Below are 17528 nucleotides of genomic sequence, written 5' to 3'. Positions count from 1 at the left end.
ACTGAGACAAATACGTGAGGGCACCTGAAAGGAGGGGAGATTTATTTGGCCCCATGGTTTCAGAAGTTTGTAGTCCAAGGTCTCTTCAGGACAAAGATGAGGTCGCACACCATGGCGGGGAGCATGTGATGGGCCAGCAGGAAGCAGAGCACGCAACAGGAAGAGTCCAGAGGGACATTTTCCTTTCAAAGGCCCAGCCTCAGTGACCACTTCCCCCTGCTCCTCCCCATACACAATAGCTCACTCAACTAGGAACTGATCAATGGGTTAACCCATTGATGCATCCTCGTGGTACAATCGCCTCTCAGGGACACCGCCTGCTAGGGACCCGGCCTCCTATATATGGGCACTTGGAGGTGACATTTCAAACCCAAATCAGAGCACACGTGTCTGTTAGTCAAATTCTCATCAGTGTGAAAACAGCTTAAATGGAGGAGGTCCTTTGGTTTGCTCTTTCACAGGTGCCAGCCCATGGCTGCTTAACCCTGTCCTTAGAGCCTGTGGGGGGTCAGCGTGGCATGAAGATGTGCAGCCTCACTGAAGCCAGGAAACAAAGAGACTAAGGAAGGGGCGGGCATCTCCACAGCCCCTCCCACTCACCTGACTTCCTCCCACGAGGCTCCGCCTCCTGAAAAGTCCACAGGCTCAGGAGCCAGCCTTGAGCACATGAGCCTCTGGAAGATAGCTGAGACCTGAACTGTACCAATATGGTCTCAGACGGTCATTTAAAACTTACATTTGCCATCTCATCAGAAAAAAAAAAAAGACAAGCAGGTTGCTATTGTATCACAATGACAGATTCCAGTTCCTCCTTAGAGAGTGAATTCACGATTGGTAAGAAACACTGCCCCCTTGCATCCCAAAAAGTGCTGAGCGTGATGTCTTCCTTTTAAATAAAATACCTGCCAAATACCCAAGCCTGAATAAACCACAGCTTGCTGGTCATTCTTTCAAATTGGATACCAAGTAACCTCATTTTTTTGTTTTTTATAAACTTTATAGTGCATACATTATAATCAAAATAACTGCCTTTATTATGCTTTCTCCATGCAGTTAGTCTGTGTTAACTTATTCTAAAAGATACTAAGTGGCAAGAGCTTGATATGTATACATTGAACAGAGTTCAATCTGGTCAAGAGACTGGATAGAACGAGAGGGAGGAAGGAGTTAAGATGATTCAGATTGCCAGAGCTTTAGAGACAGAAGGACGACGCTTTGATTTTTCTCCTAGGAGGGAAGGAAATGCAGTATGGAATGGTAGCCAGGGTGAGTAAGAAAGTCAGATTCACATTTTTCCAAGGTTGCTCTAGGTCCCCTGCTGTGAGCAGGGCCAGGGCCGAGGCTGAAGCCAGAGAACAGTGCACAGAGCGTCAGGCACTGGTGAGATGTGTAGACCAAGCCAGGGAGCCAGGCCAGAAGGGAGCAGCAAGGCGCAAGTGCATGCTCGGGGCAGACAGAGATGGAAACGCAATCGTATTGAATTGTGACTTTTCTCCTCTCAGATCATAAAGGCAGCACGCGCTCCTGCTCTATGCAGAGATGCCCATCTCCAGCCACTGATGGCCCTTGTGAAAACATGCTGCCTCATAAAAACACCAGCCAGAGAGAACCTGTCCCCACCATGTTGGATGCAAAGGTAAAGGCAGACGCTTGTGGGCCACATCCTTCTGGGTGTCACCAGCATTTCATCAGGCTCCATGGTGAAAAGGTGATGGTTGGGGTTGGGGTAGGACATTTTTCCTCTTCCAACTACAAATGACTGGGTTCTAATATTCCCCAAAACATTTTATTACAGGATCTATGATCTTCCTTTCTTTTGTTACCAGATTCTCCACTTTGTGTCATTCTAGATTCTCCAGGTGTTTTTGTGAAACCGCCTCATGGAGAATTAGCCAGGGATGACACCCTGAAGCGCTTTCTCACCCATGTCCACTTAGGTTGATCATCCAAAGGCCATTTCCTGAGTAGGCGTCCCCCACATTTTCTCAGGTTACGCTGAGGTTCTGTTCCCTGCCCCAGTCGCAGGAGAGAGGGAAAGATGGCAAACGGCCAATAGATGGGCTCTTGTTTCTCTTCCCTGGGATCCTAAGATCTTCTTCATTGAACCTGCACCGCAGGAGCTCCAGCACCAAGAATGGTACGTTGGAGAATGCAGCCGCCAGGCCGTGGAAGAGGCCCTGATGAAGGAGAGCAAGGTACTGCCTCCACGGGACCCAGCCGCCCGGCATCACGGGACAGAACAAGCCGTGCACGCTGCGGCGGTCATTCCAGAACCACCCAGAAATTCTCTGCGCTGGGATATGCTGTCACGGAAAGGGGGGGTTCAAAATGGAAAGTTTCAGATGGAAGACTTGCATGTGCCATGATCAGCCAGGGGACACAAGTTTACCCGGAGGTTACTTTATTCATAAATTTTGTTGAGAGGTAAACTCCAGCCCCAGGAAGTAAGAATCAATGTGGAATGTGGGGTAGGGGGCCCCCAATGGATAGTGTTCTCCCACTGCTTTCTTCAGGTGTTACTTCCTGCTAATGGAGTGGGGTCTCTGTGTCTCACTTGTTCAGGAAGGAGCAGAGATGATAAACTCTGCAACAGTCAGGATCTGACAGGTTATGCTATAGTAACAAATGCCCTCAGGATCTCCATCATGTAGCATCACTACTTGCTGGGGCTTCATGTTCAAGACAGGTTTGTTTGGGTAAATCCAGGCAGCAGGAAGCGATCTCTGTAAGGTGCTCACCTCTGCGCCCTAGATCATACATCCACACACACTCCACCCAAGTAACGTGATTCCCCTCTGATCGCGTATCAAGTGACAAAATTCACTGTGTCCAAACCCAACTTCAAAGGGAGTAGAGACATCTAAACCTACCATGAAGGCTGGGTACCAGTGGCTCATGCCTGTAATCCTAGCTACTCAGGAGGCTGAGATCTAAGGGTTGCAGTTCAAAGCTTTCCCCGGCAGGAAAGTCTGTGATATATCTTACCTCCAATAAACCATCATTAAAAAAGCTAGAAGTAGAGCTCTGGCTCAAAGTGGTAGAGCACTAGCCATGGCTCCCTCTTCCCACACACAAGCCCAGGCTAGGAGGAAAGCTTCACCCATCCAGAGCTCCCACCCTCTGTAGACTGAGAACTGAGCACCCAGCAGAAAGGGCAACTCATAAACAGGGACAGACATGGAGGAGCATGGCAGTGGGGTGGGGTGGGGGGCGCCCTGGGGAAAGGCTTCCCTGGGCTGGAGAGACAGAGGTACCAAGGCCGAGAGCCCCAGGGCACAGGTGCCCCCAGGAAATGGTGACTGGCTCAGAGTCAGGAGGACAGCACTGATCTGGTCAGTGCATCTGCCCAGAATGCCATGCCTAGTTGAAGATGGGCTGCTGAGGTTGGTGGAGGATGGTGGGAGGTCTGAAAGAAGAGGAAAACATCACAATCCACCTGGAGTCCTTCTCACAAAGTAATAACTGTCCTCATTTACAGATATTCTATGAAAGTTTACCAGATGAAGCTAATCAACACGTGCGCGCGCGCACACACACACACACACACACACACACACACCATTCATACTTAGGCCTCTTCAAAGGTGTGATGCTGAGCTACCTAGAGAAGATAACCAACTGTTCTCCCTTTGCTTCAGGATGGCACTTTCTTGGTTCGAGATTGTTCCACAAAATCCAGGGCAGAGCCCTACGTGTTGGTAGTGTTTCATGGAAACAAAGTGTACAATGTGAAGATCCGCTTCCTGGAGAAGGATCAGAAGTTCGCTCTGGGGACGGGCCTCAGGGGAGACAAGGTGAGTGAGGCCTGATCACTTCCTCTGTAGCAGTCTGGGGGGCACTGGAGCCTTGGCTCCCTAGTGCGACCACAGGAGGAAAGATGCCTACTGAGAAAGGTGCAGTGTAAGCCTTTCCAGCTCCTAGAATGCACAGAACACTTCTTCTTCCCCCTCTTCCCCTGCCCACTCCCAGTCCACCAGCCCGTGTCCCCATCCTGCTATGCCTATTGGAGAAAATCCATTCTGCACGAGGTCTCTATGCCCGCCTCCTGGGAAAGCCATCCCACATCCCTTCCATGCCCTGTGCTGCATTCCTGCTGCGGGCATTTCTGAAGCCAGCTGTGTTCACTGCCCAGACAATTGTGATCCAAAATGAGGGTGGATTCACCCACAGAGCTCAGTGGAGAGATTCCATCCTCAGTACAGGTCTGCTGGTGAGGAGCCCAGGGAAGGGACGAGCCCATTGAGGTGCTCACCAATAACAATATATTAGCTGGGAAGTGGTAGCTCATACCTGCCATCCTAGCTACTCCAGAGTCATAGATCTGAGAACCACGGTTCAAAACCAGCTCAGGAATGGAAGTCCAGGAAATTGTTTTCTCCAAATAGCCAGCCAAAAACCAGAGGTGGAGAGGTGTGGTTCAAATGGTACCATGTCAGCCAGGTCAGGGCCTTATGAATCCCATAGTAACTGGTTTTCATGATGCGTCAGGGAGTTCTTTCAATAACCAGAAAATAATCCGTCCAAATGGGGTACCCACGGTGAATTGCTATGGGTAGACTCGCCAAGCCAAGTTTCCTTTAGCCTTCAACATCTTCCAGTACACGGAAGTCCTCATTTTCAGAGCTTGCTGTGATTTTTAAATGTTTGTGCTTCAGCATTCCTTGGACTCAGAGAATCTAGAAAAGACCACAGCAGAACCCTTTCCAGACCTCCCTCTGGAAAAGGCTGTCTCATTTGCTCACTCACTCGGTCCTTGAAAACATCTGGGAAAGACAGGCTGTGAATCAGGCAGGGAACCGAACCTTCCACGAAGCCACGGCTTTCCGTCCAGCATGCCCTCCTCCGGACTGTGAAGAGAAGCCGCTCAGGGCGCCTGGAATGACATCTAACAGCAGTTCAGATGTCTGCCACTTGCTGACCACCTTGGAGAGAAGGTGCCGCTGAGACAGCCCACAGATTTATCCTTTAGTGTTCAATTTGTGCCACCAAAGACCCCACTGTGAGGACAGTTCCTAGTTTCAGAAACTGCATTTTGTGTTCACGTGTACCTTTCTCATCTTTATGTGCCCTAAAGCTAGGTGTGTTCCCTATACATTCAGATGTGTGTGCAAAGCACAGGCACCCTCCTTAACAGGTCAGTGTCATTGGCTAGTGTGATCTACCGACTCCTCCCCAAGGCAGGTGCCATGCGATCACCATTGAACAGAGAATGAAACTGAGGCATTCAGCTCCTATGCCTAGTTACTCAGTTATTGGTCACCTACAACTTGCATCCTTGTTTATCATTTTTGCTCGAGACTGACCCTCTACCGTTTGAGCCACACTTTCACTGCTGGCCAAGAAGTCATTTTCTGCTTACACTATGCTAGACTCTGCTCCATTCTGGAAACACAGAAATAAGGTAGAGTCTCTACCATCTGAGGGATGGCTACTGATCGGTCACTATCTGTACAGGTGCCTGGGCAGACGCTGAGATTGGCAGAATCCAGGCCCTGGCCGGTAGATGGCATTTGTTTTGAATGCACACACCTCCCAAAGACCAGCCCAGCACACAAGTGTTCAAGTCATGTTTGTTTGTCTTTCTGCTCAGAGAAGGGAGGAATGCCAATTTACAGACATTTCTGTACTTTGCAAATGCTTATGGGTCCAGTTCTCAAAATTACGAAGTTTAAATATGCTTGATAATTTAAACTTTGAAGACTGAACAGAGAGGAACATGACCCATAACTTTCTCACTTCCCAAGAAATCTTCTTTTCTCTTTCTCTCCTGCGCCTCCTTATTTCACACTCAGGTGTACCTGATCAGATTGATTTGCTTTCCCAGAAAGAAAAAACAAAAAACATTGACCTTAGTTTATATATAGAATAAGCATTAAAAAATTTTAAGAAAAGGCTGGAAGATCTAATATTAGGGTGACATTTGCAGTCCCTCTTAGAAAAAAAAGAACGTAAGATAAAAATAAAGGCTCAATTATAATCTTTTGTAATTGTCTCTTGAAGGCAGTATTTCACTTGTGGACACAACATTAGTGGCCAGCAATAAGAAATGACAGCATGATTAATTGCACCTGCCTTGCTTCCTATTCCTTGCTAAAATTATAACTTCATATAAAATACTATCCAGGTAGTAGATTATTAAAACAATTAATACTGAGTTCATTGATTCAGAATAACCCTGAGGGAAACAGAAATACGAATAGGAAGCAAGTATTTTCCCTATGAAGATTGGTGCCAGGAAAGATTATCTTTTAGCAAAGTGTGTTGGCCAATGTTGTGAAGAGCTCTTGAGTAAAAAGTTTTGCCAAGGATGAAGAACAAGGTTGAAGAGAATTCTGTCCTTGGTTTACAACTGGATGTGAAATACAAACCCTTCCTCAAATCTTTGATACTGACAAGCATTTGTGAGTGTGTGTGTGTGTGTGTGTGTGTGTGTGTGTGTGTGTGTGTGTGTGGCTCCTGGAGCTTGAACTCAAGGCCTGGCCACTGTCCCTGAGTGTTTTGATCCAGGCTTGCTCTCTACCATTTGAGCCACACCCCTACTTCTAGCTTTTTGGTGATTAATTGGAGATGAGACTTTACTGCCCTGGCTGGCTTCAACCTGTGAATCCCAGAGTCTGGAGTAGGGTTACAGGCATGAACCAAGAGCACACAGCTATCTTCATTCTCCCTTATCATCTTTTCAATTTTATTATTCAAGAGCTCGTTTGACACATTACTTTAAAAAATTCACTCCCTGGCCTGCCTATCTAATACAAAAGTTGTGAAGAATTCAGTTCTTCCTAAGGGAGAGAGAAGGATCTTAGCTACATTCTAACCCACAGGTCCCACTGTGTTAAAAATCATTAATTTTCCTCTCTGTGTTTCAGAAGTTTGACTCTGTGGAAGACATGACTGAATACTACAAGTACTTCCCTATTGTGTTAATTGATGGGAAAGATAAAACGGGGCGTCACAGGGAGGAATGCTACCTCACTCAGCCCCTCCCCCTCGGCACACACGTCGCCCCTCGGTAGCCCAAGCCTTGTTTTATCCTCAGGTCAGTAGATTCAAGACTTCTATCAGTTTGCATGTATTTCAGATGACTATTTTCTGTATCTTCAAGAGATGACTTTTATCACTTTGTACAAAGAGAAGCATTCTGTGATGGAAACTGGAAGCTAAAGTCAAGGAAGTATTTATGACTTCCAAAGATGGGATCCCTGCTCTTCAGGAGGCTGAGATCTGAAGGTCATGATTCAAAGTTGGCCCACACAGAAACACCTCTGAGACTCTTATCTCTCAATTCACCAGTAAAAGACCAGAAGTGAAACTGTGGATGGCTGCTCTGAGTCTTGAGCAAAATAGCCAGGTTGAAAGCAGCAAACCCTGAGTTCAAGCCTCAGTACCAGCACTAAATCAACAAATACCACACTTTGAAAAGCATCTTGTAAACAACAGCAAAGAACTACAAATATGGTCATTACGCTCATGTTACTGATTTATTTCAAAGATTATTTTCTGTATCTTCAAGAGATGCTTTGAAGCAAAAGTTATGAGAAGTCGCTGCTCAGACAGGTGCAGCTGGCATGGGAGGAATCCGCGTGACCTCACCAATGAACCTGGTCCCCCGAGGACTGAGCTCCCCTCAGATGCGAAGGCTCCTGTACCGACGATGTTTGAGTAATTCCTTATGCTGAAGACATTGGTGAATGGTGGCTGCCTTTTATTAGCTGTTGTAGAAATGCAAAGGAACGTGAGAATCAAGAGGCCCGGCAAATACCAATCCAACAACAAACCTTGGAAATACTTTGGTGTGACATAGCTATGGGACCACCGGCCAGACACACTCTGTAAATTGTGACTTTCCACCAGATGGAATCATAGTAAGAACACAACACATTAAAGCCTATTTGACTTCAAGATAAGCGTCCACCTGAATGAAAATAAAACGTTTTAAAAACCACGGACTTCTGTTTAAAGGTAGAGAACTGTTCTTTCAGAACACTGTCCACACCATGATACTGTCTCAAAGTGAAGAGGGTTTGATTTTACGTCTAGTATAAGATCAGATGAGGAAATGGAGAGTCGAACAAAGCTATGGAGCGCACTCTCTATAAGAAAGTGAGCAAAGACCGGAACCCAATATCCTGGATCCATATTTGCTTCTGCAGAATTTAATCATTCTCAATCTATATTCCTCTGTCTTTAGTGAAGTACAGTCACAGCACTTGCTTGAACTGCATGCGTGTTCAGCAGTAGGCTCTAATGTAGATGTTGGAAATATAGGTGTGAATAACTGAGAGACAGATGACAAGTGCATGTAAGAACTCAATCAATTACTTTCCCGCTCCTCTGAGGTGTTTCCATTTTAATAGTCACTGTGGGGTAAGGCCAATACTATTTCAATGGAGCTTCTTTAAGATCACTTTAAGAAAGGCCTGAAGCAGAAAATGTTAAGCTATCCACAACCTATTGCATAGAAATGGTCCCAGCTCGGTGTGTGTGCATCTTAACTCTATCATGTTTAATCTGTTCTAATTACTATGGAAAATCAAATTTACTCCACTATCCAATACAGCCCATTCTCATTCATGATTGCCCATATTGTATGCACTTGGCTTTATTCTTGGGTATCTACATTTGTCCTTAAAAACATGAGTTCCAACCATGCTTTTAACATTTTAACCATTTTTAAACATTCATGATTTACAGCTGTGCTAATTCAAATGCTTTAATATTCTTAAATGCTTTAATATTTAATAAAGTGAACACTAAAAAGAAAATTCAAAACAGCTTAATTTTATTGGTTTATGTTATGGTATACATAAAGCCTTGAAAATCACAGGCTAATTGGCTTTAGGGATAAATTTTCTAAAACTATTAATGCTCTAGGATCACTGTGCTACATTCTAGAACCAATACTCTGCCTGTGCTCAACTAAAAATGCACACTTACAATTGCATCCCAGGCATAGGACTCATGTGCTGTATTCACACCACAAAAACGGGGAGACCAGGGGAGCTTGGAGGGCAAATTGACGTTTCTCACCTTGATGGCAGGGATGTTTCCACAAGCATGTACTAATCTCCAAATTCATCACATTTTCCACATGACATATGTCCAGTGTCTTCAGTATCAGCTAGATCTCAATAAGTTGTTGTTTTGTGTGTGTGTGTGTGTGTGTGTGTGTGTGTGTGTGTGTGTGTGTGTGTGTGTGTGTGTGTGCCCCGATCATGGAGCTTTAACTCAAGGCCTGGTGTTATCCCTGAGTTCTTTTGCTCAAGGCTAGTGCTTTACCACTTCAACCATAGCTCTACTGTAAGCTTCTTGCTGGTTACAGAATACCCCAGCTGGCTTTGAACCACAACCCTCAGGTCTCAGCCACCAGAGCCTGGCTAAAGTTGTATTTTTAAAATGAAGCTCTAGGCTGGGTGTCAGTGGCTCAGACCTGTCATCCTAGCTACTCAGGAGGCTGAGATCTGAGGATCAAGGTTCAAAGCCAGCCTGGGCAGGAAAGTCCATGAGACTCTGATCTCCAATTAACCACCAGAAAACCAGAAGTGGCACTGTGGCTCAAGTGTTAGAGCACTAGCCTTGAGCTAAAGAGCTGAGGGACAGCACCCAGGCCCAGAGTTCAAGCCCCACGACTGACAAAACAAAATGAAATGAAGGTCCAGATGTTATAAAATCACACAGTGTAGAAGAGATTCAGTAATTCCTTCTGTTGTGGCACTGAGGCACTGGTTCGCAGGAACAGACCTGGGGCTTCTTGGAGATGTTCAGGCAGGGACTTGAGGATGCTCCCAGAACGGAGCTGCAGAAGTACAAGTACTTCCTGGTCTGTTCGGGGTGCTGCTGTCTGGAAGGCCAGGCCATGGAATCAAGCAGTGGCCGCTTGTTGAAGAGACAAGCAAAGATGATAGACACAACATCCGTGGAGAAAGGACAGGTGATTTATTAAGTGGTTTGGGGCAAACTCACTCACCACCTGGGGGCGGGGGAGTGCAATTATACCTCTATTACAAATCAGATCTGAAAATATGTTCTGCATGAATCAAATAGCTGAAAGCCAAAAGCAAAGTTGAAATGGACTCATGTATTTTCTTCCAATATCTAATAATTTTTCTGACTTTGGGATGAAAACATAAATCATACAGGGAAAGACTGATAGATTCATTATACCCAAACTGACTGTACGTGTTTGTGAAAGTTAGGAAAAGTCAAAAAGGAATTAGACAACCTAATATGGCTAAGCCAAGGATACAAACAAGTAATTCTCATGCAAAAAGAAAACTTGTAGCCTGGTAAGTTCAGACATCTGGGCTTGCTAAAGAAACCAATATCATAACTGGACAGAAAAGGTTGATGGGAAGTAAAGCTGTGGCTCAAAGTGGTAGAGTGCTAGCCTTGAGCAAAAGAGCTCAGGGACAGTACCCAGGCCATATGTTCAAGCCCCATGATCAACAATAAACAACAACAACCGAATTGATGGTATAACCTTGGAGGAAGTAATTGAACAAGAAACAGATGATTTCCATCACACACCAAAAATCTGTAAGCCTTCAAAAATGACATTAGTATTTGCCCTTAATGGTGGTAGAAGGAGAGAGGTTAGAGAGGGAGGGAGAAAGGGAGAGGGAGAGAGAGAGAGAAAGACAGAGAGACAGACAAAGAGAGACAGAGAGACAGGGAGAGAGAGACAGAGAGAGACAAAGAGACAGAGAAAGGAGATTTCTTTTTCTTTCCTCTCCTTTGTCTTTTTTGCTTTTTGTTTTTGTTGTCGTTTTGTTCTAGGGCTTGAACTCAGGATCTAGGCACTGTCTCTTAGCTTTTTTGCTCAAGACTGGCTCACTACCACTTGAGCTACACCTCTGCTTCTAGCTTTTGATGGTTCACTGAAGAGTCTCATGGACTTTTCTGCTTGGGCTGGCTTTAAACTGAGATCCTCAGGTCTCAGCCTCATGAGTAGCTAAGAGTAGAGGTGTGAGCCACCAATCCCTAGTACAAAAGGAGTTTTAATTATCAACAGTTATTATAATAATCCATTATAATCAACACAATCCTCCTCTAGGAACCAAAGGTCTACTTGGCCAGGCTATCTGTGGTACTCACAGACTGCCAGGAAAAAAAATTCAAATTGGGCATATAAAATAGAGCTAAAAATGTGAGATACAAGGGTTGGAAAATGGGGATTGAGTGATAGTTTTCTCCCAGATCCTTTAGGACCTATCTTAACACATGAGCAGGAGCCAAGAGAACAGAGCAGTCATGCTATAAATACAGACTCGTGCCAGTCCTCACAAAGAGCCAATCCCTCGAACTCTGTCAGACCAACTAAGCACACACTCTTCCCTTCCAATCTGTATAATCTGTATTTTTGCATCTTAAATATGAATTAATATGAATAGCCAAGAGCATGGAAGAGAGCTTCCATTGCAAGGCATTAAAGAAAAGCTACAAACCAGAAAGACTTAAAAAAAAAAAAACTCAAATGAGAGATACAATGCTGGATATGGAAGAAAACATCACAGACAAGGACACTGTCCACAGAGAAGGACACCGTCCACAGAGGTGAGACCTAGAATCCACATCTGATCAACAGAGGGCCATTCAGACACACAAATACTGGATGAGGGGTGTAGCTCAAGTAGCAGAGCACTTTTCTGGCAAGTATCCTGAAAAAATCCCTTGGTCCTAACAGGGACAATGGTCACCCAACTTCAACACGCCACATGGTGCATCTTATTATGTCTGTTTTATTCCTAGACTCTTCCCTGCTTCCTCCTAACATAATAAGGAAGAGAGAGATTGCAGTCTGTGTTGTTCGTGAACATGTGTCCAGGTGTCCACAGCAGGGCTTAGACAGCAGGCACTTGACAGATACTCAGTCAATGAATTAATAAACATCAGAGCCTTGCATGTATGAGGCCCTGGGTTGGATTCCTCAGCACCATATAAGTAAAAAAAAAAGCTGAAAGGAGTGCTATGGCTCAAGTGGTAGAGCGATAGCCTTGAGCTGAAGAGCTGAGGAACAGCGCCCAGGCCCAGCGTTCAGACCTCACGACTGACAAAAAAATAAAAATCAGATCCAGAGACTAATAAAGAGTAAAGTCAGAGAGTCAACATAAGTCACCATACAGAGCTTTGCAGCTGCTGCGAAGGCTCCAACTTTGACTTTGAGTGGGGCAGGAGAGGAGGGTGCGGTATTGGAGAGATTCAAACACAACCACACCATCAGGTTTTCAAGAATCACATGAAAGGGACTGCAATCAGGAAGCCATTGGAATGACCCAAGCAAGTGATGTTGGCCAAGAGGCAGCCATGAAAGGAAGGAGCAGCCATCTGTCTCCAGGGTGAATAGACCTACTAAGAGGAGCTCCCAAAATAGTCAGGATGGTGCTGGGAGCCAGTCCCAGAGGAAGAGCTCAGAACCTGCGCTGCCTTGAGCACAATTTGCTGAAAGATTTTTTTTAAGTATCTTGGGTAGGGATGAGCACAATGAGCTTCATAGCTCATACTCAATCTATTCACTCTCAGCAAGCACCCCTGGTGGCTACTCTCTAGCAATACTCAGAACTGCAATCTGCAAGCTGAATGCTAAGTCTATTACTGCACCAATAACTAAGAAGGAAATAGACCCGATTCTGTGTTCCTTACCACTGTCATAGGCTGGGAAAAAAATGTATGACTCATATGGAGAGGAGATTTCAGAAAAAGACTTTTGTAAAACAACAACAAGAAAACCTTCTGGCTTAGCAAAGTTTTTAAAACATAAAGTCTCTGTGACAAAAAAAAAAGTCCTAGAAAATCTCTAAAAGGAAACCAAAGGTGTAATAAAGGTAGTACTGTAAATCAGCAAGAAAAGAATGGTTTATTTTAAAATCACTTTTAGAAAAAAAAATGAGTGTCAAAGGTGGTGGGAAAGAAGCCCTTTTCCTCTCACCTCTGCAAAAATAATTTCTGAGACAATTACATATTGAAATGTAAAACTGCATTAACAGCAATGTGCAAGAAAACCTAAGGGACACAAACTGTATTCATCTGACATTTGTGGCAGTGGTGAGTGTGTGTGTGTGTGTGTATAGAGATTTCTTAAGCAAGACAGGAAGCTCAAAGGACTAAGGGAAATGGAGAAATATTTGACTATGTAAATATTTAAAATTCAATGTAACAGACAATAAGCAAAGCCAGAAAACAAAGTATGTTCTGTGGGAAACATTTGAAGCATAAAGGTTTACAGCTAGAGTACATACACAGCTCACATAAATCAAAACAATGATAAATGGCCTAATTGAAAAATAGCCAAAGGCTCTGAAACTACCGCAGGACAGAGTAGGAGAGACACTTGAACTAACAGGCACAGGAAGGAACTTCCTGAACAGAGTCCCAGGGTCACAACAAATTGGAGAGAGACTCGACAAATGGGACTACCTTAAAATAAAAAGCTTCTGACAACTAAATCTATCGCAACCAAGCTAGAAAGACAACCAACTAATTGGGAAAAAATATTTACCAGCAATATATCAGACAAGGGGTTAACATCCTGTATATACAGGGAACTCAAGAAACTAAGCCCTCCCAAACCTAACAAACCAATTACTAAATGGGCAAGGGAACTAAAGAGGGACTTCTCAAATGAAGAAATAAAAATGGCAAAGAAACACATGAGGAAATGTTCATCATCCCTGGTGGTGAAGGAAATGCAAATAAAGACAACCCTGAGATACCACCTTACCCCAGTCAGAATGTCCCACATCTACAAATCAGCCAATGACAAATGCTGGAGGGGATGTGGAGAAAGAGGAACCCTATTACACTGCTGGTGGGAATGTACACTTATACAACCACTTTGGAAAGCAGTCTAGAAGGCCTTAGAAAGCTAAAGATTGACCTCCCTTACGACCCAGTCATACCACTTCTAGGCATCTACCCTGAACAACAGGAACCAATATACAAGGACACGTGCACCTCCATGTTTATTGCAGCACTGTTCGCAATAGCTAGGATATGGAAACAACCTAGATGCCCCACCACAGATGAATGGATCCAAAAATTGTGGTATCTATACACAATGGAATATTATGCAGCCATTAGAAATGACAAAATAATGGCATTTGCAGGGAAATGGATGGAGCTAGAAGGAATCACGTTGAGCGAGGTAAGCCAAGAGCAAAGAGACAAACGGTACATGGTCTCCCTGATAAGTGGATGCTAAATCCAAAATGTTAAGTGATACGACAAAATTAACAGGACTTAAGAAACAAAGAACTCCCACTCATCTGGTCAAACCACTACTAAATATCCCCATGCTGCTGATCACATGTATGGTGTATACGTGTACACCGTTATATGTTATAGACTGTGATAGACAATTTGCTCCAGGAAAGTTAGAATGAACTTTTGACTTTAAATGAGCATCATTATTCCACAATACTGTGAAATTCGGGAAATTATGTAATCACTTAATCACAATTTAAAAAAAAAAAAAGAACCTCGGGGAAGGTAGGGAGGGAAGGGATGGTAGGGGGAAAACAATGGAGGGGGTAACAATGCCCAATAGGAAGTGTACTCATTGCCTTACTCATGTAACTGTAACCCTCTGTACAGTATCTTTACAATAAAAAATTAAAAAAAGAAAAACAGCCAAAGGATAAAAGTAATTATGTAATAGAAAAGAAAGTCCTGAGGCTCCGGACACATGAAGGATGTCCAAGCTCAGGATGATCAGAGCCACCCATGAGCTTCAGCTAGTGAATTGTGCTTCTCCAAAGAGTGACAGTAAGAAAAGATCAGAAAACAATTTGGGGATGAGAGGTGGCAAGACAGTAGCTTCCATAAACTTTTTTTTTTTTTTGTCGGTCGTGGGGCCTGAACTCTGGGCCTGGGAGCTGTCCCTCAGCTCTTCAGCTCAAGGCTAGCACACTACCACTTGAGCCATAGCATCCCTTCTGGCTTTTTCTGCTTATGTGGTGCTGAGGAATCGAACCCAGGGCCTCATGTATGCAAGGCAAGCACTCTACCACTGAGCCGCCTTCCCAGCCCTTCATAAACTTTTGCTTTGTTTTTGTTTTCCAGTCCTGGGGCTTTGAACTCACGTAGGGCCTGGTCACTGTCCCTGAGCTTTTTAGCTCAAGGCTAGTGCTCTACACTTGAACCACAGCTCCACTTCTGGCTTTTTGGTGGTTAACTGGAGATAAGAGTCTTGGGGAGGGGCTGGGAAGGTGGCTCAGTGGTAGAGCGCTTGCCTTGCATGCATGAGGCCCTGGATTCGATTCCTCAGTACCACATAAGCAAAAAGAAAAAAGCCGGAAGTGGCGCTATGGCTCAAGTGGTAGAGCGCTAGCCTTGAGCTGAAGAGCTGAGGGACAGCGCCCAGGCCCAGAGTTCAGGCCCCACGACCAGACCCCTACAAAAAAAAAAAAAAAAAAGAGTCTTGGGGACTTTTCTTCTCAGGCTAGCTTTGAACTTCAATCCTCAGGTCCCAGACACCTGGCTGGATAGCTGTGGATACAGATGGGAGCCACCTGCACCCGACTCCCCTAAACTTCCTGTAACAATGGGCAGCATAGTATCCCTTTGAAAAACCCAGAAGGTCAACATCTTTCATTTGAAACTAGAATTAAAAAAAAATACTATCCAAATCCTTCTAACAAAAATAGCCAAATTAAAATTCACTGACATTTGAAGTCTTTATGTAGAATAACAACTATTCACCTTTAAAAATGAAAGGTAGGTGCTGGTAGCCCACACCCGTAATCCTAGCTACTCAGGAGGCCTGCGGTCTGAGGACCATGGTTCAATGCCAGATGGGACAGGAAAGTCGGTGACACTCTTATCTCTCATTAAGCACCAAAAAGCTAGAAATGGGACTGTGACTCAAGTGGTAGAGTGCTTGCCTGGAGCAAAAACAAACTTGGGCGTCTAGGCCCTGAGTTCAAGCCCCAGGACTGACACGTTAATTAAAATCACACATAATGACAAACTATGATGTGTGTCAAGGGCTTTGGCATTTTGTGGAATTAGTAACTAAGATACAGTGTCACCTTACTGCTCTTTGCAAATACTTGAGGGATACATTTGATTATTTCTGATGCAGATCTTGTGACTGTAGCTCCCCAATCTGCTCATGGTCAAATCATCCTCAATGGGAGTTCTGCTGGCCCCACGTCAGGGCATCTCACACAGATTTTGGTGTTTTGCAACCTGAAGATGCTGCATATTTTGTGTATTTGTGCACCTGAGAAATGGCCCTAGCATATGCTTCTGGAAGCTTCCAATCTCTCTTGTCTCAGTCCTGGGGCTTAGAACTCAGGACCGAGGTACAGTCCCTGAGCTTTTTCTTCCTCTCAAGCCCAGTGCTCTACCACTTCTGTTTTGTTTGATGCTTAATTGGATGCAAGGGTGAGGCGTGAGCCACCAGCGCCCGGCTCCCGGAGCTCTTTCCCCTGGTCGGCCACGTCCTTACCTGGGCTGGAGATGCACAGGGCTCCTTCAAGCCCTTCGACTGCCCAGCACCGCCACAGCTGCAAATCACCTAGAAAAGTAGAACTTTTAGTCAGTGTTGTGTTGAGCCAATCATGTGCCATCTTCACAATAGTTGGAAAAAAATCGTTTCACTGCGGTCAACTCTGCTGGCTTCATGTTCTTCACCGGTGGCTCCATCTTCAGTCAAAGAGCGAGTCCCAACGAAGGTCAACTACAGGGTCTACAGACTCCACTGCAAAGTGGAGACAGCACCTCCACGTTAAAACCCATTACGAATTTCAAGATGGCACCGGCAGCGGGGGGAAGCTGAGTTTTAGATCCTTTCTTAAAGGGGGCCCAGACCCCTGCATGTGTCTCCCACAAGGGATCAGCTCTGATCCCAACAGAAACGCCATCACACCATTATCTTCCATGATAAAGGAGAACTCTTTCCGGAAGCTTCTAGAAAGTGTTTCCTCATTGCCCAGAATCATACCTTCAAAGTAAGGAGTTGGACTGTCTGACCTTTGTATTGTTTGGATGAGACGGTAGGGTGGCCGCCATCAGCCTGTGACAGCAAGTGTGCCACATCCAAGGTGTCATCACAGACATGAAGAACTGTGCCCCATAGAGTGGCCAGATAGCTCTGACTGCCCAGCACCAGACTTAAAGACGCCCCACCCGGGGCTGGGAAGCTGGCTCAGTGGCAGAGCGCTTGCCTTGCATGCCTGAGGCCCTGGGTTCGATTCCTCAGCACCACATAAGCAAAAAGAAAAAAGCCGGAAGTGGCACTGTGGCTCAAGCAGTAGAGCTCCAGCCTTGAGCTGAAGAGCTGAGGGACAGCGCCCAGGCCCAGAGTTCAGGCCCCACCGGACCCAAAAAAAAAAAAGAAAAAAAAGACGCCCCACCCCCTCCATGGCAGAAGAGCTAATTCACTTGGGGAGGGGAGGGGGTTCGATCAATTTGAATGACTATTTTCTGTTTGTTTTGGTCATCATAACATCCATCTCAATTGACACAAAGGCTCTGCAAAATATCTATCATGATTTCCCAAATCCCAGATAGATCTCCTAAATCCTCACAGA

General features: G+C 45.0%; 1 protein-coding gene and 1 long non-coding RNA gene across 2 annotated transcripts in view; one reads left to right on the top strand and one right to left on the bottom strand.

Annotated features, from left to right (window-relative positions):
• Positions 1–7282, top strand: part of Clnk (cytokine dependent hematopoietic cell linker) — a 127210-nt gene extending 119928 nt beyond the window's left edge. The window contains exons 15-18 of the mRNA XM_042670301.1: positions 1503–1636; positions 2118–2195; positions 3639–3794; positions 6867–7282. Coding sequence (XP_042526235.1) covers positions 1503–1636; positions 2118–2195; positions 3639–3794; positions 6867–7013 — 515 coding nt within the window. The 3' untranslated portion in view covers positions 7014–7282. The remainder of the gene's footprint in view (positions 1–1502; positions 1637–2117; positions 2196–3638; positions 3795–6866) is intronic.
• A 183-nt stretch (positions 7283–7465) lies between these two features.
• Positions 7466–16514, bottom strand: LOC122099772. Its single transcript, XR_006146002.1, has 2 exons — positions 16445–16514; positions 7466–7709 (listed from the first exon to the last, which is right to left on the bottom strand). It is a non-coding gene; the product is annotated as an uncharacterized LOC122099772 (long non-coding RNA).
• Between the last annotated feature and the right edge of the window lie 1014 nt (positions 16515–17528).

This window comes from Dipodomys spectabilis, unplaced genomic scaffold (genome assembly GCF_019054845.1).
Source record: "Dipodomys spectabilis isolate Male_0828 unplaced genomic scaffold, ASM1905484v1 ptg000532l, whole genome shotgun sequence".
NCBI lineage: Eukaryota > Metazoa > Chordata > Mammalia > Rodentia > Heteromyidae > Dipodomys > Dipodomys spectabilis.
Note: the sequence above shows the minus strand (reverse complement) of the source record. Positions and strands in the feature narration are given on the sequence as shown.